Source organism: Miniopterus schreibersii (genome assembly GCF_964146895.1).
Source record: "Miniopterus schreibersii genome assembly, chromosome: 3".
In the NCBI taxonomy this organism is placed as follows: Eukaryota; Metazoa; Chordata; class Mammalia; order Chiroptera; family Miniopteridae; genus Miniopterus; species Miniopterus schreibersii.
The window spans coordinates 17,402,408-17,429,949 of record NC_138103.1 but is presented as its reverse complement, the minus strand read 5'-3'; the positions used below and the strand labels follow the sequence as shown (position 1 = coordinate 17,429,949).

At 47.4% G+C, this 27,542-nt stretch overlaps 1 protein-coding gene across 2 annotated transcripts in view; it reads left to right on the top strand.

The window, feature by feature from the left end:
* The window catches only part of EMP2 (epithelial membrane protein 2), a 33,745-nt gene extending 20,985 nt beyond the window's left edge, over nucleotides 1–12,760 (top strand). Inside the window, exons 3-6 of one of the 2 annotated variants that reach the window (XR_013998375.1) lie at nucleotides 1,549–1,645; nucleotides 5,592–5,738; nucleotides 9,298–10,931; nucleotides 11,357–12,760. Coding sequence is in view for 1 of the 2 variants with exons in the window: in XM_081131263.1 (XP_080987389.1) it covers nucleotides 1,549–1,645; nucleotides 5,592–5,738; nucleotides 9,298–9,485 (432 nt within the window). In the remaining variant the exon portion in view is untranslated. Of the gene's footprint in view, nucleotides 1–1,548; nucleotides 1,646–5,591; nucleotides 5,739–9,297 lie in introns of both variants that reach the window. The other variant, XM_081131263.1, reaches the window with a different exon arrangement.
* The last annotated feature ends 14,782 nt before the right edge of the window (nucleotides 12,761–27,542 follow it).

Here is a 27,542-nt window from a genome sequence, read left to right as displayed (position 1 = left end):
CTGCTCAAAGGGCTAAAAAATGCACCCGGCTGGCATGGCTCAGTGGTTGAGCATCAACCCATGGACTAGGCAGTCATGGTTCAATTCCCAGTCAGGGTACATGCCCCGGTTGCTGGCTTGCTCCTCAGTAAGGGACGTGCAGAAGGCAGCTGGTCAATGACTCTCATCATTGATGTTTCTATCTCTCTCTTCCTCTCCCTTCTTCTCTCTGAAATCAATAAAAATGTATTTTTTAAAAATGCACCTTACAAGTGGCCATCAGCTCTGCCTACATGTAGACTTCTGGTGATTAATCATAACGATAATAACATAGACCATCACACCACCTGTCACTTGGAGAGCTGGAGAGTGCTTACTCTGGCCAGGTCTTGGGCTAGGCCCTTTTCTGTGCATCATCTCAGTTGATCTTCACCTGAAGTTTATAACTAACACTGTTTTGTGATGAGGTAACTGGGCTTAGGGCAGTTAGGGAACCTGCTGGAGTTTACACTGCAGTAAGTGGCAGAGCCGGGATTTGAACCATTGCTGAAAGGACAGATAAGTGCAGTAATCAGGCTTGGATTCCTGCAGGCTCTCAAAGAACTGCCGTGAGTGGGTAGGGCAGGGATCACACTGAGGCCGTGGGTTAAAGTATTTGTACCTTGCCGTTATCTGAAGGGCCCACGCTTGGTGTAATAAATGGCATTAAATGTTCTTTTAGAGTCTCCTTTTTCTGTTTCTTGCATCTGGTCCTTTGGGGTTCTGAAATGGTCACAGACGTAATGAACAGGATAGATATTAGGGGCAGAAAAGCCATCAGCCACAGCTCCACTTAATCCTATGGACCTTTTCTGCGTAGTCATATTACTATGGCACTCACTGGGGAGACACAGATGGGCATTCTTGCCAGTCAGTGACTCACGGGTGTTCATGAGTTAGGAACTGTGTTTGGCACTGTGGCAGGGCACGTAGTGGGAGCTCAGTGAATGTCTATGGACTGGATGAATGGGTGGGGGAGATTCCAGTCTGGGTGAGGGAGATTCCAGTCTTCGGGGGAACAAAAAGCAGAAGGACCGCCTTCTGGGAGTCGAGACAGCACAAGAACAGACAGAAATGAAAGCATTTGGAATGAAGGCAGGAAAGTCTCATCTGATCATCTCATCCAGAACAGGCTCCCCGCCACCACCGACCTCATCCCTTTAGCACCCCCTCTGCCGTCAGCCCTATAGCTCTTGTGGAATTTATCAGTCTGTTTATTCCACCAACCGGCCCTCATCCCTTCCCATCCACCCAGTGAAGGCCTGGACCATCCCGACTTCACTCAGACCGGCATTATGGCCATCACCTGGGTGCTTGTTAAAAACGCAACATCTCAGGCCCCACTGCAGGCCTCTCCAATCAGAATCTGCGTTTTAATCAGATCCCCACGTGGCTCGCAAGCGTGCGCACTGCAGACTGAGAAACACGGGTCCCCAATATTCATTTACCCTGTGCCTCACACCTAATTAGGAGTCAGTGTTTTCATAATTAACAATCAGCCTTTCCCGGTGTTTCCATTTTGTGTTACAGGCCTGGTGGGTAGGAGAAGGATTTTTTGCAGGTGTCTGGAAAATCTGTGACACGATCAACAGCACGAATTGTACAGAAATCGACGACAGATTTAACTGTGAGTGTGAAGCTGATTGAGAAGTATTGATGAAAAAGAGACCACTCAGGAGAAAGGCTTCCCTGTCCTCTGACGCCTCCCCCTCTCCTTCACCCAGCATCCTAGAGGCTGGGGCTCAGCCGCTGCAGCAGGGACAACAGCAGCTGGAGACAGGAGGGGTGTGGCGGAGCCAGAGGCTGGAGGGGGCACCAACCCCACCTACGCTGGGCCCACCCTTCTCTGTTTTTTGGCCAAGCAGAGCTTCCCTTTCTCATACTTTCTCAGCTTCAGCCCCCATCTAGAATCTTCTTCTTCTTCTCATTTATCCAAGCCTCCCCTCTCCATAGACTCAGAGACTCTGTTGGCATTTATGTCACTTCCCTGAATCTCAATAGCTGGCTCCTTTGTGAGCTGTGTGACCTTCCCTTGGGGAGGTCATTTGAGGGCTCAGAGTATCAGTATCTTCAGCTGTGGATGGAGGTAGTCGCACTGCACCTGCCCTGCCTGCCTCTGCACGTGAGCCAAAGTACCAAAGGGCTTTGCAAATGCAGAGCATCCCACTTAATGTGCCAATTACTCTCCTCCACTCCAGAGAGGGTGGCTCTGTTTTAAGTTGTGGAACTGATGCAAGAGGCACTGTGGGTCCTGGTGCCTGATAAAATACTGGATGCCCAGTTAAATTTGATATCTCAGATCAACCATAAATAACTTAGTTTAAGTATGTCCCAAATATTAACATGGGACATACTTGTACTAAAAAAATTATTTGTCATTTATCTGATATTCAAATTTAATGGGCATCTTTTATGTGTTTGTCAGATCTTGCAGTCCTTTTAGGAACAAGGGACCCTGCTCACTGGCTCCTAAAGTCTCACCATTCTGTCAATAAAAATATCAACATTCATAACACAAGCAGAAGAGTACCAGTAGAAGGCATCCTTTGCTGAAGCTTTACTGCGCGAGGCACGGGGCTAAGTCCTTTACATAAGTGATCTCATAGCCCTATCCGGCAGGGCCCATTGGCCTGTTTTAAGATGAGGAAACTGAGGCACAGAGCGGAAACCCAAGGTTACACATCTAGGACTAAATGATGGAGCCAGGATTCTAATCTAGATGTGATGGACTCTGAAGCCTGCGCTCTAAACCACATCAAGTGGTCCCTGCCACACACCCCTCAGTGTGTTTATCCACCATGCTAACCCCTGACCCTGGAAACAATCATTCTTCCCTGTGCTCTGTGAGCCGGGGCTGTCGCCACTGTGTGTGGACAGCGGGGAGAGCTGGCTGTGCCCCGTGGCGATGTTTCCAAGCCTCTACTATTTGCATTCCATATCTTCTATGTGGGATTATTTAATTCCCTGTTACTTTTCCTTAAAATAACAGGGGTTGGCAAACTACCAGCCAAATTAAGTCCAATGAGCTAAGAATGTGTTTTACATTTTTAAAGAGTTGTTAAAACAAAAAACCCCAAAATATAACAAGGGACCGTATGGTCACAAAGCCTATTACTCTATGGCCTTTACAGAAAATACATGCTGACCCCTACTTCAAAATAGTCCACTTTTCCCTTACATCCATTTATTTTAAAAGGAACTTTACATCCCGACATAAATGATAATCTGGAATCACTTGCCATAAAAGGAAATTTATTAAAAATGCTACATTGAAAATCAAATGTTATTAAATCCTCGCCAAATGCACTTGCCTCTTGAAAGTCCTGACTGTTTCTGGTTCTTTCCTTGTTAAAAACAAAACAACCCCCAAACCCAGATATTAGCAGGTGTTATAAAATTGCTAAAGTACCAAGTGGAGAACTCCTTAAGGTCCTCAGACACATTTAAACAAGAGCCAAGCGAGCATCCCTCTCCCCAGGTGAGTTTCGTTGGTTGGTGCGCTGATTGGACTCCCCTGCGCTGAGCTCGTCAGCCACCAGTGGTACATTCCGCACCCACCCTCCAACTTTGAGGAGCCCTGTTCTGAAAACGTGTCCTTTCTTCCTAAAGCCATTGTCATAATATGCCTGGGGAGTCTATAACCATAGACTGGGTGGCTTAAACGACGGCCATTTATTTCTATCTTACAAAGTGCAGGTAGACCTGGAGTCTGATGAGAACAGATGCGCTCCCTGGTTTGCAGACAGCCTGGTTCTCCTGTCCTCACGTGGCAAAGAGCAGAAAGAGGAAGCCAGTGATTGTGCCTCGTCTTACAAGGGCACTAATCTCATTCCTGAGGGCTCCACCCTCAGGACCTACTCACCCCCCAAACGCCCCACCTTCTAACACCATCGCATTGGGGGTGACACATTCAGTCCACAGCAGCCGTGTTTTCCATATTTGCCCTGTCACTTGGGGTACTTGCTGAACACACAGACTCCTGGTGCCCACCCCAGGATGACTGTTAGCAGAATCTCAGGGAGAGAGGCCCAGGAGTCTGTAGTTTTAATAAACCCCAGGTGGGTCCTCGAATTGGGCAAATTTAGGAAGCACTGCTCAAAGCCAGAGGGTCACAATCTTGGCCCTACATTGAACGTGAGACCCCCCTCCATGCCCGATCCCAAACACCACCAGAGGTTCCGATATTATTTCATCTCGGTGTAGCCTCCCGGATGTTTTTATAAAGGAGCTGTAATTTACAAGCAAGAAAAGGCAGACTTCTTAAGGTCTCAGTTCAAAGAGTTTTGACAATTATGTATACACCCATGTAACCACCATCCAAGGCAAGATAAAGAACATTCCAACACCCTAGGAAGTTCCCTCCGGCCCCGTTCAACTCAGCTCCTACCACCCCCTGCCCGGAGTGCAGCCACTTCTGACTTCTGTCACTATAGTTCCCTTTCGCCTGTTCTTGGACTTCATAAGATGGGGTCATGTGGTGTGTTGGGGGCGCGGGTGTGTGTCTGGCTGCATTCCTCTCAGTAAGCAATGGGGGGGGGCTCCATGCTCCCCGGCTGATCCTAATGTGCAGCCAGAATGCACTAAGAGCCACTGCTGTAAACATTTCATTAAGTACTTAACATTAGGCCTCCCTCTAGTCACTTTTTAGGCAAGATTGCAAAAAGGAAAAGAAAAAAAGGAAGGCTTTCCTTAGATTTCCTTCTGCAACTCTGAGCACTACCCCCTGCCCATCTTACCTATGTCCTGGTGATAACATTCAGCCCTCACACAGGGCTCCCTTTGAGGAGCACACCCTAAAATCCTTCCATGGGTGAGTTCACCCCCCTCTCCTAGCCTGCTGAGGCGGGAGCTATTACTATCCCCATTTTGCAGGTGAGGAAACTGAGGCCCACGCAGGTGGCTCCAGTCCCTGCACGTGACCCCTCTGTACATCTTCAGTGTATGGCTCCATCTGTGTCCTTCCCCATGCAGCACCCACCCCCAAGACTGTCTCCTTTCTCTGCTCAAACTCCCCTGCACCAAATCCCAACCTCTCACGCCCCACACTCTAAGGCCAATCTGAAAAAATCCTTGCTTTTCTTTTCCTAAGGAGCCAGCACAAGGTTCACTCTCTCAAATGCACTGTCAGAAGGGCACTCAGTCCTGTGAGCCCCAAGTCCCCGAGAATCCCTCCTGAGGTCTCTCTAAAGCCCAGACACACAGTCCTCACCAACCCCTCCTTAGCTCTTAAACTGGAATCTGCCAGATTAGAACCCGAGGATTTGTGCTTTTAAAAAATCCCCCATCTGAGAGCCAAGCATGTGGGAGCAGTGACCCAGGCCAGGAAGAATGCCGAGCAGGTGGCTCTTGCCCTGTTTTCCAGATAAGGACACAGGACGGTCGGGCCAAGTGCACAAGTGGATACTAAGGGAGGGGGGTTGGGAGGACTCCGTGGCCGCTCTGTGCTCACGCTGTGCAGATGACACCCTGACACCCTGCAGTTTAATCTCGTCATCCCCACTCTGGAGCTGTCACTGTCACTGCACCCAGGGGCCCTGCGGTCCTCAGTCGTGTGCTCTTGTCCTTCCCCACAGATTACTCCACGATGCAGGCAGTCCAGGCCACCATGATCCTGTCCACCATCCTCTGCTGCATCGCCTTCCTGATCTTCCTGCTCCAGCTTTTCCGCCTCAAGCAGGGAGAGAGATTTGTGTTAACCTCCATCATCCAGCTCATGTCATGTAAGTAAAACCACAGGTACTCCCTTCCCAGCCACCGCGAGTGGAAGCCAGGAGGAGTGAGGCAGGTAAAGACTTGGAAGGAGAAGCTGGCTGCTGTGCCACGGTGCCGCTGTGGGACATTTTACATTTTGGAGTTTGGATTTAGTTAGGGGTCAGGGAAGGCGTCCTTCCTGAGCTTGTACAAAGAGGAAGGAACAGTGTGTCAGGCAGAGGGAACAGCGTGACCAAAGGCCTGTGACAGGAGAGACTTCGCTGGCCAGTGGGGCTGGAGTGTAGAGATGGGGGGTGGCATGGTGCGAGCTGCGCCAGAAAGGCAGCTGGGGCCCGACTTCATGGGTGTTGTAAGCGCTCTAGGATATGGGGGTCTTTGTCCCAAGCTGGTGGGAAGCCATCAACAGGTTTTTTTGGGGCTGGTTGGTGTTAGAGGTGCCCACTTTGGACCAGGTTTGGAGGCTGCTGGAGATACAGAGATGAGCAAGACCCAGCCTTAATCCAGGAGGGACTTACAGAGAAAAGGCGTCTGGGAGCACTTTTCTCTCCTTAGGAATTTCAGTGGGACTGAAATCAGATGAAGAAGCCTTGTGCACAACATGATCAGTAGTTGTTTCTCAAGTAGAGAGTTAAAGCTTTCTGATGACAAAAACTGGAAGCCCATTCCTTCCATTGTACTTTCCAAGCTGGAGTCAATGGGAAGCTTGAGGAGGGAAAATCTGTATTTCAGAGACCACTTGCTGCTTGGTTCTAATTACCACCTCCTTCCAGCCAGCTGTCTATCGCCCAGACTTCATTCCCTGCAGCCCAGAGTCAGGTCCAGACCTGCCAGGCCCTTGGCATTGCCCCAAGGCATCTTACCAGACACTAGGGTGATCTGTGTGCCTGGGACTGTCTCAGTTTTACTATTTTAAAAAAAATTCTCACCCGAAGAGATGCTGGGGAGGGGGGAACAGCGACGTGAGAGAGACATATTGATCGGACGCCTTCCATTCTCTCCCCAACAGGGGATCAAACCCGCAACCCAGGCATGTGCCCTGACCTGGAATCGAATTGGCAAACTCCGGCCAGGCTGTCTTTTTTAAACCTGAGTCCTGCATCCCCAAAAGCCCCTCAGTCCTGGGCATAGCTGGATGGTCGGTCACATACAGCATCCTCTTGGGGCACGTTAACTGACCATCCAGGGCACAGGCAGAGGATTAAAGCATTTCGACTATAAAAGACCCTGGAAGGTCACTTGATCCCCGAGCCCCAAGTCCATGAGGATCCCTCTGGGGACCTGTCTAAAGTGCAGACCCCAGAGCCCCATCCTGACATCTTAAATCAGACTCTGCCAGCTTAGAACCTGGGGACTTGTGTTCTCCCCCATGAGCCCAGCACCTGGAGCGGTGACCAGACCCAGCGAGGCCGAGAGAAGTGAAATGACTTGCCCAAGGCTACCAGTGAGGGGCCTCTGCTCTGCCTCTTCCTTTTCTTTCTTTGTATCTCCCAGTAAGAGGTATGGACACCTCACTACTCACACCATTAAAGGCAATTGAATATCGTCACTTAACATCCAGAGGAGAGGAGTTGGGGAGTTTCCCCTTCAAGTTTACTTTCTATCATTGTCTCCATTTGTCTGTTTATCTCTAAGCCGTTTAGTCAACACAAATTACTTTGATAATATACATAGGAAAATTCCCCTGATACAGAAGTCACACACACACATCCCCTTTCCCATCCACAATAACTCCTTCGATCATTTTCTGGTCCGAGGACCTGCCCCCTCCCCTCCCCCCGGACCCAAGCCTGCAGTGTTTAGATGCTATACCAGTCAGTGATGTTCAGGTGCGAGCGACAGGTGCTCTAACGTAAGAGACAGGATGCTGGGGCAGCTCTCAAGAATGAGAGGAAAAGCTGGAAACTAGGTCTTGGATAGAGGATCCAGGCAGCAGGAACTGATGAGCAGTTGTTTTGGGGAGAAGCTGGCAGAATCAGTGTGACTCAGATCACAGTGTCACTCAGATCACAGTGTGACTTTGCTCTAGATCAAGTCTCCAGAAACAGTCTGATCAGCAGAGATTATCATACACTCACCCCCCAGGTAGACAAGGGCTGAGCACCCTGAGGGACAGTCCTACCTGGCCAGGAGAGGCAATAGGTCCCCCAAGGAAAACCAGGTTATTTAACCTCACCCTAGCATTAATGTCTGTGAGTCATTGAAGATGGTCTTGGCTGCAAGTAAGAGAAAATTCCAATTAACAATGACTTAGGCCACAAAGACCTTTACTTTTTTTATGTAACAAGTAGCCTGGAGGTGGAAGGTGCCAGAGTTGGTTTGGCAGCTCAGCAGCAGTACCACAAGCTGCCACTCTTTTCACCCTTCTATGCCATCATCTTCAGAGTGTCAGTGATAACCCTCTCGTGGCTCCCAAAAGGCTTCCACAGCTCCAGACATTCCATCCTGACCTAGCAGTATCTAAAGTAATATGCAAGGGAAAGTATAGAGTTGAGTAGTTGGGGACAGCAATTGTATAGGGCCTGCAAAACCTAAACTACTGTCAGGCTGACTCCTGGCATAGATCAGTTGTGACTTATCCTCTGGGCTGGACTCATGGCTGCCCAAATAAAATTGGGTTCAGCTAGCAAGAATGGAAGCACCATTTGACCCAGTGGTCCTACTTCTAGGAATATATCCTAAGGAACCCCAAACACCAATCACAAAGAACTTATGCGCCCCTAAGTTCATAGCAGCACAATTTACAAGAGCTAAGATCTGGAAACAGCCCAAGGGCCCATCAGTAGATGAGTGGATAAAAAGCTGTGGGACATTCACACCATGGAGTACTACGCAGCTGTAAAGGGGAAGGACCTTTTAGCCTTTGGCACAGCATGGAGGGAACTAGAAAGTATTATGCTAAGTGAAGTAAGCCAGTCAGAGAAAGACAAGTACCACATCATCTCACTTATATGTGGAATATAATAAACAAAATAAACTGATGAACAAAGTGGATCCAGAGACATAGACGCATGGAACAGACTGAGGGGTCTCAGAGGGAAGGCGGGGAGGGGGTGTGGGTGGGGAGAGAGTAATCAGGGAACTTGTATGTTTATGGGCACAGCCCATGGACACGGACATTGGTGTGGGGAGGGCCTGGGGTGGGATGGATGTGGGGTGGAGGAGATCAGTGGGGGTAAAAAGGGGACATCTGTAATGGTCTCAACAATAAAGATAAGAAACATAAAAAATAAATAAAATCTGTACAAAATGGCGAAGTTTTGAAAAAATTTCTGTCAATTTAGAATCAGTCATAAGTATGAATCACAGTGCTTTTTCATGACTTTGGGGAGAAACCTTTTAAGTAATAAAAATAAAATCAGAGTAAAAATCTAAAAAAAAAAAAGAATGGAAGCAAAATGACAGGGGAGGCAGTGATATTCTACCACAAAATACTAGTTATAATCTTCCAATAGACTAAAATAAATCCATGTGGTAATAAAAGCTTAAGTTGGTCTCTAATAGCCCCCTCAGGTACCGGGGAAGCTCTGTGGCCCGTGATTTACCGCTGTCTTCACTTTCTTCCCCCAGGCCTGTGTGTCATGATCGCAGCTTCCATTTACACAGACCGGCTCCAGGACACTCACAGCCAGAACGAGGAGCACTTCATCCAGACCAGGGACGGCACGTACGGCTACTCCTTCATCCTGGCGTGGGTGGCCTTCGCCTTCACCTTCATCAGCGGCCTCATGTACCTGATACTGAGGAAGCGCAAATAGGCGTTAGGAGCTCGGCAGCTTTCACCCAGTACAGAATCTACATTCAGATAACCGTTTTGTATATAATCAGGTTTTTTTGTTTTGTTTTGTTGTGGTTTTTCTAGCAAACATATTGTTTCCTTTAAAAGCCAAAAAAAAGAGACAAGTTTTTGCATTCTTGAGATCAGAGAATAGACTGTGAAGGCTGGAATTCAGAACTCCCGCCTGTCTGCAAGTCTCAACAGGACAAAGCCAAACGCCAGCAATGCTCAAATCCAAAAATGTTCAGCAGGGTGTTTCTTAACCATTGGGGTGTGATGTGATGACAAGAGACTGAGAGAGCCAGGTCTGGGGGGACAACTCCCCTTAGGCTTGGGCCACACCAAGCCCCCCTCACCTCAGCTTTCCCTTCCCAAATCTCTCGGTGGTGGTGGTGGAAGGTGGGGCAAGGGGCGGCCAGGTGAGGGAGGAAACCTCAGGTGTTTAGCCAAGTTCCATGTGAGAAATAGGTATGGACCCCGGTGTTCTGCCTATATCCAGACCATAGCCCCTAATTGCCTGTAAGGGGCTAGGTCCAGAAAGTGCCTCCCAAATTTGCAGACAATGTCACCTGCTTGCCTTAGGGAAGGGGGGTCAGATGTGGGCTCACCCTGAGACAGAGACTTTCATCTTGTGATCCCTAGTACACCTTATAAAATGCAGACTGTTGGGTTCCCCACCCCCCACCTACATAGTCTTCAGGGATGGGGCCCAGGAGCCTGCATTTCTAACAAGCTCCTCTGTGATGCTTACAATGCTATGGGCCTTAAAGTTGAGGACCAGTCCCAGAGCCGGAGGAGCAGAACTGCCTCACAAATGTTAAACATCACATCATATCAAGCTGGGGAGGTGGGTCTAGACTCCACTGCAGACCAAAGCCCTGGCCTCCAGCAGCTCTTTACTCTTCCCTGTCTTCCACAGCTGCTTTCACCTGGGCCACCCAAATTCCCGTCCCAGGCCGAGCATCCCAGTAGTCAGCCCCCCGGGGGGGTGCAGCCTCCTTATAGCCCTAAGACCTCTCCCTTCTCTTCCTGACCTGCCTTCTAAGCTGGCTGGCCTCTACTAATCCCATATCTAGAGCCTCAGAAGACCCATCCCCCATTCGTCCATTCGTCCATTCATTCATTCATTCATCAGTTTAAGGCTTGCATGTGCCAGGCATGGGGACACCATGTCAAGGCAATCCCTCCTTATGGGGCTCATCGTCTAATGGAGGAGATGGGTTAAAAACCAATTAGGAAAACTAAAAACAGTGATGAAGGCTGCAAAGACCACCACCCAGGATTGAAAAGCAAGGCCGGTGGGGTGGGAGGGAACCTGCTGCATGCCTGCCTATCTTTAAATGCTCCTGGAGGCATGGAGATCAGTCTAAATATCGCTCACTCAGCTGTGCAGATGGTATTTATTGGGCAGCATCTATTTAGTTCTGTGGAGCGTCCCAGGGTCCTGATAGCCAGTGAGGCAGTGAGAGCAACCCAGATTGCTCTGGTTCTCAGACTCTAGTGGGCACAAGAGCCACTCGGGGGAGCCTGCCTTGCTAGGGTCTGGGTGGGCGAGCGAGTGCTCCCGACAATTCCCAGACAGCTTTGGGGAGTTTGTCTTTAGGTGTGAAAGCACTGTGAGGTGTGTGGCAATGTGCTGAGCCTGGGAAGCGCCCCACTGAAGAAGCTCTTTGCGCCTCACTCTTTCCTCTGGTGTTTTGAGGTATGCCTGGGCCGGCGTGCCGCCTGTTTGCCACATCAGCTCTGGTGCTACTTAAGTGCTTCTGCACCTGACCTGCTCAGAGGCACGGTGATTTGCCATCAGCCCAGTTCCAGTGGAGCTGGGGAGGCGTCTGTTTTGAGTAGTGTTAGGGCCCTGTGGACTCCGTTTCAGTGCAGGATTGGGTTTTTCTGTTCATTCATTCATTCATTCATTCATTCATTCATTCATTCATTCATTCATTCATTTTCAACAGAGTACTCCATGCTCACTGTGTTCCAGGCACTCTGTGAGGCTCGGAAAACACAGGGGTGAACAAATCCAGACATCCTCCCTGAGACAGGACACTTTCCCCCCAGAGAGGCCACCAGCACAGTACAGGGTAACATGGGGCCAGTGACAGGACAGATGGCCACCTCCTGGGAAACTCATTAGGCATATGGTGGGTCTGAGCGGGTCACACCCTTGGGGTTTGGAGGATGCTATAGAAGCCTCTGGAGGAAGGTGGGTCTAAAGGTGTCGTTTCCTGGTAGCCACAATGGAAACCTCCAACCCTCTGGTAAGCCTCATGCCCAGGCAATGCATGGATTTCCTTCTCCAAAACTTCAGGGTTGCGTGAGAATCTGAAATGACCCCATGGATCTCCCTGGCTGGCTGCCACTACTGTATAGCATCCAGTATCCACGTCCATCGCGGTGCCAAGGTTTTGTGAATCATGAGAGCTGCCTCCCCCACATTGTGAAGTTGGGAAAGAGGTGATGGCGTCAGGGAGAACATACCCAAATTTCTTACCTGTAGGCAGAATCAGCCCTCTCACTCGGTGCTTATTATCAGTTATTCAGTAACAACAAAGAACAGTAACCGAGGCATCCAAGAAGCAAATATTAGGACCAAATATATTACTGGTAACAACTGTATTTGAAGGAACTTGTTTGCGCATGTTAGGACATTTTTTATACAGTACTGTAATTCTTTCACTGAGGGGCTGTGGATGGAGACAGACTAACTCGTTTTGTTATTTGCATTAAAATTACTTTGGGTCTCTGTCAAGTGAGTTTGGAAAATGGATTTGTTGCTCTGAGTGAATGTATATATTTATTCCTGAACACAGGAAAATTGGAGACCTCCCCGCACTCCGCCATACTCTGCGACAGGTTATTTGCCTGTGCGCGTCCCTAACCAGCGGGCCGAGGTCCGGGGACTCTGCTCTAACGGGTGCCGAGGACACCTGGCCCCCCCGCCTGTGTGCAAACACACTAAACAGTAGCTTAGATAGAAGCGCAGCATCACTTAAAGTCTGCCTGGGTGGGGAATTACTAAACTCGCTACTAGTGGAAAGGCTACTTACGTTGCAGCACATGGGACAGCTTTGTATATTGGGGGAGTGGCGGTGATGAGGTGATGCAGGGAAGGGCCTAGAGGTGAATGTTGGTTTGTGGACAAATGTGATTTCAGGGTAGTTAGACACTTTCTACTTAATGCGCCTTTAAAATAGTGCATTTCCTATGTTTTGTATAATCTGAAACTGTACATGAAAAATAAAGTTGAAAACCAAATCGCCCAGAGCGACAGACTCTAATGTGCCCGACTGTGCCAGTGTCAGGTTAAAATGCTGCCATTTTGCGTGGCAGGAGGGTCATCTGATCTCTCAGTAGGCTGATGTGGTTTTTATGGTGAGCAGTTGATGCCTGACAGTCCGTCACAGGACAGCCTCCCGCTCCCTTGGCCTTTTGGCTGGAGCAGCTTCCTGGGTGAACGACCTGCAGCTGCACAGGACCTGTGCTTCGAAAGGCCCCACACTTGGTTAATGATCTGCCAACACCTTCTTCAAGTTCTTAATGGCATTTCAGCAAACAGCCCCACATTCTCATTTTGCAATGGTCCCCACATATTATGTAGTCAGGCCTGTTCTTTATTTTTTCTTTTTCAGTTACAGTTTACATTGAACATTACTTTGTAATAGTTTTGTTATTGTATGGGCTCTGGGCCCCAAAAGGGTCCGCCCTTGGGTCGGCTGGTAGTGTTTGGGTTCTTGACTTCGTGCAGGAAAGATTTCACAGAATGAGTCTGGGCGATTTTGAGAGTATGTTTATTAAAGCTGGGGACAGTGAAACGAAGGAAGGGCTTAAGGCAGGAAGAAGCAACAGGAGAGAGCCTAGGCTGGGCTGCTTTGGCTCACTGAGAACTAAAAGTCAAAATAAAAGAAGTGAGCCAAGGTGGGGCTGCTGTTAGCTCACTGGATAGTCAGAGGAAAAGGGGGCCTTGGAGAGAGGTTCAGGAGGTTAGCCTGGGATGAGGTGCTGTTACCTGCTGCTCCCCTGGTTGCAAGTCTCATGGGGACCCTTAGGAGAAAAAGAGCAGAGATACAAGGCATGGGCGTGCTCTATTGCGAGCACACCTTGGGTCCTTTATCTTGAGGCTTTTTATCTTTCTTTGGCCCGCAGGAATCCTAGGGAAGGTCTCAAGGGAGGGTCATAACAGAATATTCATTAGCTTTCCAGGTATGTCCTTCAATATGTTGATTCATCAAAATGTGGGTATAGAGGGGTCAGGGTTATTTTCTCATTAGTTTCATTTTTAAAAAACATTGAAGAGGGACAGACCAAGGCCAGTCTGCCCCAGGACATTCTGGAATGTGTAAACTATTTCTCTTAAGTGTCCTTGATTCAGGAAGATAAGACCTTGTGATTCATCAGTTGGCTGTAAATTGCTCAATTTTTTTGGCCTTGTTTATTTTGTCTCACTTTCCCTTATTCCACTTGTCAAGGAATCTCTCTAGTTTTTTACTATCCTGCCATAGTTTCAGGTGTGCAGAATAGTGGTTAGACAGTTATATACTGTACAAAGTGCTTCCCCTGTTCTTTAGTTTGTATTTCTGCTTTAAAGGGTTGGGTGATGGTGAAAATAAGACTATCTGTATAGCAGACTTCACTGAAAAAAGAATCAAGAGATCTTTAATTTTTATCTAAGAATGTCAAAAGTAGTAAAAGCTATCTATCTAGGGAATCCACATTTCCTTGTTTCCATACAGGGGTTGCAAACTAAACTTCCAGGGGCCACTGTCCATATTCTTTGTTTCTGTGTTTTGGTTTTTGTCCATGTGACAGGTGGATGTGGTCACTCCAGAGCACTGTTTTATATTTCTTCCATTTGGGAAATTATTTTTTTCATTCACAAAATATTTGTGGCCTAGCATGATTTGTCCTGGAGTATGAAATTCTACCTCTGGTTTACAACTTGCCTTGCCCATCCCTGCAAATCTCCAAATTCTTGAATTCTCCATCAATTTAAATTGTAGGTGTCAGGCAAAAAGAATCTCAGTAAAGCCATCTTTTCTTCCATTTTGCCATTAGATGGACCATGTTTGCCCCAACATTGACTTTTTGTTATAGGAGTGTGCTGAAGCCTCTAAGAAGATGAGCATGGCCATATCCCAATGTGTTTCTACAACTTCTTCTGATACTATAACATCCACAGGTATGTGGTTGGTGTAAAATAGGTGGCAATTTATTTTGTATTTTATTTCATTTTTTAAAGATTTTTTATTGGATTTTAGAGAGAGAGGAAGGGAGAGGGAAAGAGAGACACTCATGTGAGAGCAAAACATCAATTGGCTGCCTCCTGCTCACCCCCTACAGGGAATCCAGCCCACAATCTGGGCATATGCCTTGACCCAGAACCGAACCGGCAACCTTTTGGTGCACAGGACGATGCCCAACCAACTGAGCCACACTGGCCAGGGAAAAATAAGTGGCAATTGTAACCAAGGTTAAACTATGACCTGTGGGCCATATCAGCCCACCACCTGTTTTTGTATAGTTTTATTGGCACACAGCCACACCCACTAATTTACATATTGTTCCTTGCCACTTTCCAAGACAGAGTTGAGTAGTTGCAAAAGAAACCATATGGACCATTAAGCCTAAAATGTTTACTATTTGGCTCTTTACAGAAGAAGTTTGCCAAACCTTGGTGTAAACCAAATGCTTTACAATAGCAATGCAAGGGCCACTGCTTCCCAGCCTGGAATGCGGGTCCTCCCTGCTTTCTTCTCTGCCACCTCCCCTTGGCCAATTCTACATTAGACTGTCTGTTGCTTGTAGCACCCAAATTTAGGATTAGGGTTCTTAGTTGTAAGCAACAGTGACTGGAGCTGATTTAGACAGGGAAGGAATTTATTAAAAGAAAATCAGGTAGCATACAGGCTTGGAAGTATGCAGCCAACCCTGCCCTGATTGCCTCAGATTCTTCCACAGAACAGTTTGGTAAGGAGACGACTGACACTACAAGACGGTGGGTGTCACATGCACCAGGAACTCGATTTACACAGCCAGCACCTCTGACAGAAATCATCCCTGCTAGCCCTCCTTTGTTTGGATTCAGAGTCTGGCGAAGTCGCATGACCATGCCCCCAATGCAAGGGAGGCTGGAAGATGACTACTAGGCATTTTTAGTTTAGTTTTTAGTTTAGTTTATGTAGTTAAGTTCCAAAATCCACTAAGTCTCAGAAGGAAGGGAATTTTCCAACAAAAGAAGTTCAGGTGCTGGTCAGTCCAACAGAATGGTGAATGCCTGTGAATCCCATCCGAAATTAGTTCCCTATTTACCCACAGCTAAGCTAGTGCTTCCCAAACTCTATCCATATCCTACCTATATGCTCTTTGATTTAGGTGTGGAAAGCCTGCATTATTATTTACTGAACATTTTTCTTTAAATCAACTTTTTCATATAAGTTTATTTATTCAAAAAGAAACTATAAAGTGAGTTGAAAATCAGCACCAGGGTGGCATAGATAAATGCAGTACTCAAATCCTCCCACAACCACATCAAAATTACAACTAAACTATGAAACAACTGTCATTCAGAACTGCCTGAAATCCAGCTGAACAGAAGTCCTACAACTAAGGATATATAGAAGCAGCCACATTGAGACTGGTAGGAGGGGTAGAGATGCAGAATGAGCTGGCGACACACCCACATGTGGCAGATAAAAATCTGGAGGAATATCTCAGAAGAGGTCCCACTTGAAGAGCGAGGAGTTCCCAGCCCCACAGCCTTGGGGTGCAGTACCAGAAAAATAAGTCCCCCTGACTTTCAGCTGTTAAAACCAGTGGGGATTGTGGCTGAGTGAGCTGGAGAGCCACTGGAGTCCCAGGCGCTCCTCTTAAAGGGCCAGCTCAGACTTGCTTGGGCTCGCTCTCTCTGAGTTCCAGCACTGGGGCACCAGGAACATATAAGGAAGAACTGAGTTGTCTGGCATCAAGGCAAGAGCTGGAGGGGCAACTTTCTCCCAGACAGAAGTGCTGACAGAGGCTGTTGTTCTTTTGCTGAACCTTCCCGTGACAGAGCCAGCAGGCAAGCACTATATCTGAGTCTCCATCAATCTGGCTAACACCATTCACCATGCCCTGGTGATTCCCTGAGATCCTGCACCACCCAACTTGTGGGCCCAACCCAAGCCATTTCCAGTGGCTTTTCCATACAAACAGCCTTTCTTGGCTCTTGCTTTGGACTTTCCTAAACTCTCTCAAACAAGCAGTATCTGGCCTCCGCATGCCATGTACATCTCACTAAGTGGCCTCAGGCCCAGCACTAGCAGCAGTTGGCTTTTGTTTGCAGCTTGGCCTCTGCTAGGCACCTTGAAACCCAGCACAAGTAGCAGTCATCTTCAGATCACTTTGTAGTTCATGCTGGGTGGCCCAGTGCAGGGCACAGGTGGCAACTGACCTCCTGGGAGGCGTCAGAGTGAGTTCAACCAGTGGACAGCTTCAGACCATGTTAAAGCACCACCTAACCACCTTCATAAGGGACACGTTCAAGGGACATACTCAGCAAGCACATGAGCCCTGCTGAAGTAAGTCCTGCTCCATGGGGTTGACCCCTGCACAGCTGATCTGCCATGGTGGTCACAGCCAGTCCTCACAGCCAATTGACTTGGGGGTAAATCCCTTCCATTGAGGTGCCAACAGCAATCAAGTCTCAACTACAACAGGAGGGTGTACAAAGCCCACATGGGGATATGGGCCCAGCTCAGGTCAGTGGGGATGCTGTGCCACTGGACCCTACAGGACACCTACTACATTAGGGAGACAGCCAAAATGAGGAGGCAAAGAAATGTGTCCCAAATGAAACAACAGAACAAAACTTCAGAGAAAGAACTAAACAAAATGGAGATAAGCAATCTACTAGATGCAAGTTCAGAACACTGGTTATAATGATGATGCTCCATGAACTTAGGGGAAGAGTAGATGAACTTAATGAGAACTTCAACAAGGAGATAGAAAACATAAAAAAGTGCTAGTCAGAAATGGAGACTACATTACCAGAAATGAAGAATACATTACAGGGAATCAGAGTAGATGAAGAAGAGGATCATATCAGAGATTTGGAAGACAAGAAAGCAGAAAACACCCAATTAGAATAGTAAAAAAGAAAAAGAAAAAAAAGAGTCCAAAAAAGTGAGGATAGTATAAAGATCCACTGGGACAACTTTAAATATACCAACATTTGCATCATGGGGGTGCCAGCAGGAGAAGAGAGAGAGAGAGCAAGGAATTTAAAACCTATGTGAAAAAATGACAGAAAACTTCCCTAACCTGGTGAAGGAAATAGACATGCAAGTCCAAGAAGTGCAAAGAATCCTAAACAAGATGAACCCAAAGAGGCCCACACCAAGACACATCATAATTAAAATGCCAAAGGTTAAAGACAAATAGAGAATATTAAAAACAGCAAAAGAAAAGCAATTAGTTATCTATAAGGGAGCTCCCATAGGACTGCCAGCTGATTTCTCAACAGAAACTTTGCAGGTCAGAAGGGATTGGCAAGAAACAGTCAAAGTGATTAAAAGCAGTGATCTACAACCAAGATTACTCCACTCAGCAAAGCTATCATTTAGAAGCAAAGAACAGATAGAGTTTCCCAGACAGGAAAAAGCTAATGGAGTTCATCACCACCAAACCAATATTACAAGAAATGTTAAAGGGTCTTCTTTGAGAAGAAGAAAAAAAGGATAACAAATATGAATATTAAAATTGCAATAAATACATATCTATCAACAATGACTTTAAATGCAAATGGATTAAATGTTCCAATCAAAAGATATATGGAGGCTAAATGGATAACAAAACAACACTCTTACATACGTTGTCTACAAGAAACTCACTTCAGATTGAAAGATACACACAGACTGAAAGTAAAGGGATGGGAAAAGATATTTCATAAAAATGGAAACAGAGAAGCAAACAAAAGCTGGGGTAGCAATACTTACACCAGACAACATAGATCTAAAAAACAAAATAAATGAACAAGTAGAACAGAAACAGTTTCATAGATACAGAGTGAACAAGCAAGTAAGCTACCACCTCCTAGTGGTGATGTGTGGTCACACAACAGAATAAAATACTGTAGCAAAGATTTACATCCTTTCACATCCAATTTAGCCAAATCCAACACAGCTGACAGAAGCTAATGTGAGTTTGGTACCTTCCTTGTTACTTTCCATTTAAATCATTATGACCAGAATATTGCTAGGTACCTGTTTTCATTGAGCTCAATTTATTAATTTTTAGCCATGTGATTTTTGTGATCTTGCCTCTAGTTACTATAATATTGCTACATTGAGACAGATTTACAGTTTGCAACTGGATGTCAGCGTAGAATTTACCATTTCTCAATGTTAGCCCAATTGACATTTGGGGCCAATAGTGATGGGCTTTTCTGTGCGTGTCAGATTTTTAGCAGCATTTCTGGCTTTCATCCCCTAGATGCCAGTAGCACACACACACCGAGAATTGTGACAACCAAAAATGTCTCCAGACATTGCCAGATGTCCCCTGGAGAGGGGAGGCTAATTGCTCTCATTTGGGGACCACTGCTATAGGGTTTTATACACCAGGAAATACGATGATTGGCAACCATAAGGTGGCTAGGAGGGTGCTGCTGGAAATTGCTAGTGAAGCTGACTGGCCCAAACCATCTCACACCAACAGAAGCAGGGCAAAGCCAATGACGGCCTACCTCTTGTGGCCCCCAGCATATCTCTGAATACCCAGGAAAACGGCATGGATGGTCCTGGTTCCCAAACTTAAACTGCACATTTGATCAATGTTTGCTATCAACTAAAACAAATAGACCAGAGCAACCAAAATGAAATTCTCCCCTTAGAGTAGTGTTGGCCGCAAAACGGCACCAGGTGTTAGACCGGACCTGGGTTCAGCAGCCTCGGTTCTTGAGTTCTGGCTAGGAAAGGATTCAGGGCCAAGACTCAAAGTATAAGAAAAAGATTTTTTTAGAAAGTCACAGCAGAGGTAGAAAAAGTGAGTTATAGAAGAAATGGGCTCAGGAAACAAGTTTCAGAGGCAAAAGTATGGGCCCTTGGAGCTTAGGAGAGAGAAAGTAAAGGAAACGAGCCTGGAGGGAAGAGGGAAGGGGAGGTGAAAGGCTCAGCTTTGCCTCTCGGGGAGGAAGAGCCACTAGGGCCTCTGTCCTAAGGGCTTTTAAGGGTGAAGATTTTAAGGGAGGTCCCAAGGGAGGGTCTCAATAGAATGTCCATCAGCTTTCCAGGTGTGTCCTTTCAGGGCCCTGGTCCCCACTGACTGGCCGGCACCAGGGCAGGGGGCCATCCGTCACTGCAGCTGGTCCTGAGGCAGCCACAGCATCGCTCGTCTGATTCTGCTGCTTCTCGGGGCCTGGGGCTGAAACACAGCTGAGGCCTGGTGATACCCTTAGGGGTTAATGCCCACGGGAGTGGTCGTGCAAGGCCCACGTGGGAGTGACAGCGAGGCCACTCTTAGGCCCCTTGTTCCTCCTTCAACGGGCTCTACCGCAGGACTAGCGACAGGCCAGGGGAGGAAAGGTCAGGGGAGGGTCTGAACTGCACGGCCAACGATGTGCTGGGGGAGGAAAGGTCATCCTGGAGCAAGGTCCTTGTTTTCCGAGTTTTGCCCCTTGCTAGGCACCTGGGGCTTTCTGTCCTGGTGACCTTCTGTATCTGGCCCATTGTTTTTGCTCTGCTCATGTCTGCCTGACTACCACAGAAGAACAACAGTGCCATTTCACCAGTGGCATGCACACATTCGAGGAAAGGGACGTGTGATGTGACCTTAACACAGGGTTACCTTAAACATAGGGGCTTTTCTTTTTGCCAGGAGGGGAAGTTAAACTGCTCTGACATGCTGCCGCCTCACCCAGAAAGGAATGGTGGGTAAGGGTGCCGATGGAGAGATGAGATGCCAGCCAGAAGGGCATTTACATTCCCAGCCAGACCCTGAATTGGTGTTGGGGGACTGGGTATTACAAGGCCACCACTTCACCTCTGTCCTCTGAGTCGTTTGGGGTGTGTTCTCCTGGAGCTTGCCTTTCCTCTTTGTCACCCACAGCAGCCTTTGTCCTGAAAAAAGACCCTGAAATCCCCCCAGACCTTCTCAGAATAAATATGGTGTGACATTCGGATGGTGAGGAAACATTGACCCGGCTGAGCTGGCTGCCTACATTTAAATCTGGTCCAGCAGTTCCCTGCTGTGTGATTTTGGGCAAACTGCTCAATGTCTCTGGGCCTCTGCTTCCTGGAAAATGGGAATAGCCCTGGCAGAAATGGCAGGGGGCATGCAGTCAGTGCTCAGTGAAGGCTATTAATTTCTTGTTACTGTCAAGTCATTGGGCCACAGCAACCTACCAAGTAGATTCAAGGCTTGAAATTAGATTTTCTGACTCCAAATCCTGGGTTCTCGACCTCACATGCCGGAACCACTTGGGAAGCTTCTGAAGCCTGGATCCCACTGAGGTTGCCCTTTAATTGGCCTGGAGAACAGCCTGGGTGTGGAAGTTGTTAAGATTCTCCAGGTGATCCTAACATGCACCTGGGCGGAGAACCTGTCTCTGCTCCACATTATGACTCAAGTGGAATCAAATGATACTCAGAACTGTGCAGTATTTAGCCTCCTATGTCTGGATTATTTTACTTAGCATCATGTCCTCCAGGTTTGCCCGTGTTGTAGCATATGATGGATTTCCTGTTTTATGCCTGAATAATATCCCATTGTATATACATCCCACGTTTTCTTCATCCATCCTTCTGCCAGTGGACATTAGATTGTTTCCATCTCTTGATTCCACTACCTGAGGTCCCTGGAATAGTCAATGGCACAGAAACAGAAGGTAGATGGTGAGTGTCAGGGGCAGGGAAGGGATAATGGGGACTTGCTGCTCTAAGAGTACAGTTTCAGTTTTGCAAGATGAGAAAGTTCTAGAGAGCTCCTGTAAAACATCTTGCCAATAGTTAACACTACACCCTGCACTTCACTTCTTAGGAGCGGAGATTTCACCTTATGTGGTTTATTTTTTACCATCCTAATTTTAAAAAGTCAGGGTCAAATGGGTGCTTCAGGGAAGTGCTTAAGGATCCAGAGGTGGCAGAGGTCACAAACAGTGGAACTAAATCAGAAGGGGCTTCCTGGAGGAGGTGGTGGCGGCTGAGGTCACCTGAAGAAGGATTTTCTGGGAGGAGAGGCACTGGCAGAGCAGAAAAGGGTAGAGCCAGCTCGTGGAGCAGCTGCCTGGGCTTTCCCAGGGGACGGATGGGAGAGGCAGGTTGTGGGGAGTTCAAGCTGTGGTGCCCCTTTTAGCATGAGCTGCAGACAGGGAACCTCCCAGAGTTCCCTCCGCTGGTTAGAAGGCCTGACCTGCCGACTCCAGCCTCCCTGCTTCTGGGTGAGTTGACACAGTAACCAGAGTACCTGTTAAAGGGAGGGTGACTCAGCCTCCAGTTCTGGTCTCGGTCTTGCCTGGCTTGTTGTCTGGCAAAGGAGGCGAGAGAGCCAGTGGGCAAAAATGGGGCAAAATGCATCAACTTGTCACATTTCACCTGCGGCTCAACTGGTTTCAAGTTTAGCCTAGAGTTCTGTTTCATTGTATGTGAAAAAGTCTTTATAATGTGCTGGTGGGAGAAAAGTAGTTTCTTAAAGTGTGGTCCATGGATTCCCTGCCTTGGAATTTCCTGGGGAATATGCTGAGAATAAAATTTTTTTAAAAAATTTATTTTAATTGTTGAAAGTATTACAGATGTCCCATTCCCCCCTACGGGCCCCTCCCCCACGCTCCTGCCCATTCCCCAGGCCTTCACTGAACTATTGTCCACCAGTTATGCATTTATGCATATGCAGTCTTTGGTTAATCTCTTCTCACCCCACCCACTTCCCTCTGAGACCCCTCAGTCTGTTCCATGCTTCAGTGTCTCTGGGTATATTTTGTTCGTCAGTTTATTTTGTTCATTAGATTCACATATGAGTGAGATCATGTGATGCTTGTCTTTCGCTGCCTGGCTTATTTCACTTAGTGTAATCCTCTCCAGGTCCCTCCATGCTGTCTCAAAGGGTCAGGGATCCTTCTCTTTACAGCTGCGTAGTATTCCATGGTGTGAATGTGCCACAGCTTTTTTATCCACTCATCTACTGAGGGACACCTGGGCTGTTTCCAGATCTTAGCTCTTGTAAATTGTGCTGCTATGAACATCGGGGTGCATATGTTCTTTCTGATTAGTGTTTCAGGATTCTTAGGAGATATTCCTAGAAGTGGGATCACTGGGTCAAATGGCGGTTGCATTTTTAATTTTTTGAGGAAACTCCACACTGTGTTCCATAGTGACTACACCAGTCTGCATTCCCACCAGCAGTGCACTAGGGCTCCCTTTTCTTCGCATCCTGGCCGGCAAATGTCATGTGTTGAGTTTTTGATGGCAGACATTCTGACAGGTGTGAGGTGATACCTCAATGTCGTTTTAATTTGCATCTCTCTGATGATTAGTGACCTCGAGCATTTTTTCATACGACTCTTGGTCATTTTTATGTCCAGAGAATACAGATTTCTGGACCATATCCCAGACTCATTAAATGAGACCTAAGGGGTGGGGACCAGGAATCTGCCGTTTTCACAAGCTCTCCAGGAATATGAGCTGAAGGACGTCAGTAGATCAAAACTGGGAAGATTTCACAGAATGCTCCCCCTGTAAACTAGGCCAGGCAGCCCAAATTAAGAGGCAGTGATGACCCAACCTGCCTGAACGTCCTTTCTTCTCTGCTGGTTCTCATTTTTGTCTCAGCGAGTATGATAGACACAGGGTGGACCTCAGAGGAGGTTTGGAAATGCAATGACCTGACTTCACTTAGTTCAACCAAAAATGATAAATTTTAAAAAGGGAATTCTCATCTACTTATGGCCCGCAGATTTTCAAAATACCTGTTAATCATGTTGACGTGAGTGCTTATTGCTTTCTTTGGCCATCTAATATGCAGTGCCCTTCCTTTGGTAACAACACCCGAAATTCTTTTTGGAGAGTCACCTCTCTCTCCCTGGGGGCAAGCTGGTGGGCAGGTCAATCAAGGTGTCCTGTGGCCTGTGACCTAGGCCAGACCAGTCAGTGTTTCTCTCCTAGACTCTCTCCTTAGGCAGTGAGGATGGAGAACTCCGTTGGCATCTATCCCTTTGAGCAGCTGCATCTTATCAAGTCTCCATCAGCCCCTGTCCCTTTGCTGCCTCTTTGCCCCTTTCCTAGCCTCTAGTCTGGGATGAAATTCTGGGTCTCTCCTATAAATCGCCCTGCTGCTTAAGTTTTGGTCCACTTCATAACTCTGACTTTTTTTTCTTTATGTCTGCATGGTGCTACAATGTTCTGGAAAGCTTCATTCTGTGTTGATTTGTCATCGGGAAAGGGGAAGAGCTGAGGTGGGGGTGGTAATGGGAGTCACTGCCATTCATTTTGCTACATTGAACTTAGTCCATCAGAAAAGCTTTACATTTCATCAAAGATAACATAGAATAAGTTGCTTGCATGGTCTCACTGAGGTTTTAGTCTTCCCTTTTGCATTGGGCTTTCAGCTGAAATGAATTACCTTTAGTTTTCATCGTTCAGTTTCAATTTGATGAAGGGGTGGACGAATGAATTAAGCGAAAAGGGAATGATTTGCCTGATGGTAAAAGGAATCGACCTGCAGGGGCTTTTGTTTCTAGGTAGAACTGACACTCCGGAACGGGGAACACAGTCAGGAAAGAGCTTCTAACTCTTAAATTTAGAAAAGCCAACCAACTGTTAAGGCAATTCCAGGTACAATTTGTGAATCAAGTAGAGAATCAAAATCAACTGAGAACCAGTGTGGAGGTCTGGAAGGAAAGGGCCGTGGTGTACCTGGATATTTTTGAAAGACAGCTACCTTGGCACCATATAGCAAACATGTGATTTAGCAGCGTTGTGACAATCAGTTGGCTTCAACACCAAAAAGGACAGAAAGCAGTTTTAATTTCAATTTCAGAAATGTGGAGAAGAGGCACGACTGCCACCTGGTGGCCATTGCCCAAAATTGTTCAGGTCTTTTAGGAATGAATTTGTGACACTGAAGGCGGGAGGTTAAGATGCAAACATTCTAAAGCCCTCAACAGTTGGCTATTGGCCTGGGCTGTATACATTTCTATATTCAATTAAAATCTTGATTAGAAACTAAAATAATTTAGTCAGATAAAATTTCCTTTAAAAAAAAATCAGATGTTCCTCAAAGAAGAGAAATGATTCAGTGATTTCTTCTCTGGTCAGCCTGCATTTTCTTCTGCCATGTTATTTATCCTGGAGAAGGGTGTGCACATTTACTCTGCCCTCCTTAGTGGCCTTGAGGCAGAATAACGGCCCTGGAGTCTGGGCCTGGTATGTAAAGAAGGCTCCCTGGGAATTATTTTTTCTTTTTCTGCCCCCATGTTGAGGGTGAGACGATGAGACCTCAGTTCTTCTTGGAGAAAATATTTCAATCAAGAGACAAAGCGTAGCAAAATGAGAATTTATTAGCCGCAGCAAAAAAAATACTTAAGACAATGAAACAAGGAAGGTGCACAGAAGCAGCAACAGGAGAGCCCAGGCGGGGCTGCTTTGGCTCGTTGGGAAGTCAGAGAAAAGGGGGAAAAGGAGGCCTGTGGTGAGCTGCAGCTGCCCATTGCTCCCTTGCTTGCAAGTCTCATGGGGTCCCCTCAGAGGGAAGAAGGGGGAAGGGAATAGCCTGGGGATGCTCCCCTAGTGGGGGGCACACAGTGGGTCCTTTATCCTGAGCCTATTTATCTCTCTTGCAAGGGGGAATCTTAGGGGAGGTCTCAGGGGAGGGTCTCAATAGAATATTCATCAGCTCTCCAGGTGGCTCTTTCAGGGTCGTGGTCCCCACTGATTGGTCAGCACCAGGGGTCATTAGTCAATGCAGCTGGTCCTGAGGCAGCCACAGCATCTCTTGTCTGTTTTTGCTGCTTTTCGGGGCCTGGAGCTGAAACACAACTGAGGCCTAGATGTTGTCTTTAGGGAGGAAAAGGTCAGGGGTCCAAACCACTTGCCCAGCAGTAAGCTGTGGGAGGAAAGGTTACCCTGGGAGCGGAAAGGTTACCTGGGGGCGAGGTTCTTGTTTTCCCAGTTTGCCCCGTGTTAGGCACCCAGGGCTTCCTGCCCTGGTGCGTTTCTGTGCCTGGCCCTTCGTCCTTGCTCTGCTCATGTCTGTCTAACTACCTATAACACCTGGACATCATTTCCACCACCCTGGTCCCGGCTGCTGTCATCTTGTCCTAACCATTGCAATAGACTTGTAACTTGTCACCCTGGTATCCCCCCACCCCACCACCCTGAGCCCATTCACCAGTCAGTTTTTTACAAGGCAACCAGGTGATCTCTACCCTGCAGCCTGGTCCTGTCACCCATCTGGATTGAAACCTCCAATGGGTTTCCATTACTCTCAATATGACCAACTTCTCCACATACGTAACAGTCTTGTAGTTTCCCAGGTGCTGTTGCTGCCTCATAAATGAGCCACGAGTTTCGTGGCTTAGAGAACTTCGCTCAACCCGCTGAGCCCCTCCTGCCAGGCAGAAAGGTAGCCAAACGACAGGAAGAAAGCTCAGATCTGTCTCCCCGAGGGGGAAAATATGAGGGGTCTTGCCCTGGGTAGCTCAGTTGGTTTAGAAAGTCATCCCGATACACCTAGGTTTCAGGTTCGATCCCCGGTCAGGGCACATCAAGGAGCAACCAATGATGCATTAATAAGCGGAACAACAACAACAAATCTATGTTTCTCTCTAAAGTGACAAAAAAATTTTTAAAGATGTCGGATTTTCAGTCTCCTCGACTAAGGTGTTTGAAACCATCTGTTCTTAGGCATCTTTGGTTAGGGAGGATAGTCTTGTAATTTATCACCTGCCTGTTAATTGCTCAGTGGGCCCTGCCGTTTGATCGGCCATTTCCTCACTCCACTCACCCAGCAATTTTCCTAGTTTCTTACCAACCTGCCTCAGTGGTAAGTTTGAATTTTAACCAATTTTTGCCCTTTTTACGTCTAAATAGCTAACCTGTTAAAATCTCCCACCGTCCATTGTAATGCATGTGAGTCCGGATGCTTGGATCCCAGCAGGGAGGGCTATTCACTTCCACAGAGACCCTCTTAGGGTCTGTGAATGAATGGAGCCTGGGAATTTGACAAAAGACTGATTAGCAGGAGAAAAGGAATACAGATTTTCTCATTTTTGCCACCACAGGGGTTTCAGAGAAATAAGTGAAACCCCAAAGAAGGGAGACTTGATGGCTTAAACTTAAAGGGCAATGAATTATGGAGAAGTGACCAGACACGGGGGAAGGGATCTGGGGCTTGTAGAGGGGATTCATGATGGAAGGCGACTACGAAAAGCACAGCCAGTAAAGGTTGTTTAGCGGGGTTTGTTATGCAGACTCATCTCTGTGTCATCTCGGATCTTCCCGGTACTGAGAGGGCAACACCTTTACAGATGGAAATTTGTCACCTTTTCTTTACACATTCACATTAATTTTGCTTTATGCTCTGATTTTAGGTGGAGGGGGGAAGGCGGAGAGCTCTTCCTGGGTCTTCTGTTTCTCTGTTGCCTTCAGCTCAACATAGATCGTCCTTATGCCAAAGTGACCTATTTTGGGGTGGCATATCCTGAACCCCCCTGTAGTGTAAAATGAGCAGATAGCCCAATTCCCCCTCCCAGTCAGCGGAAAGACGTCTGCCTGGTCAGCAGCCACAGGGAGCAGAGAAGCTCAGACCCGAGTGTCCCCCACATTCTTGCCGGCTGGCAAGCTTCGCCACACCCTCTGTTTGGCCTTGGCACGCAGGCCGTCCCCAGCACGGCTCCCTCTTCCTCCCCTCTGCCAGCTGCTGGGTAGACCTGGCTCAGCCCTGCCTGGGTGCGGAGACTCACCCACCGGCTGCCACTGGGGCTTCCCCAGATGTAACGAATAAAGGCTGTGTCTTTTCCCTCTGGTCCCCTGAGTGGTTTTTTTGAACTAGCAAAGAACAGCTTGGTGCTCCC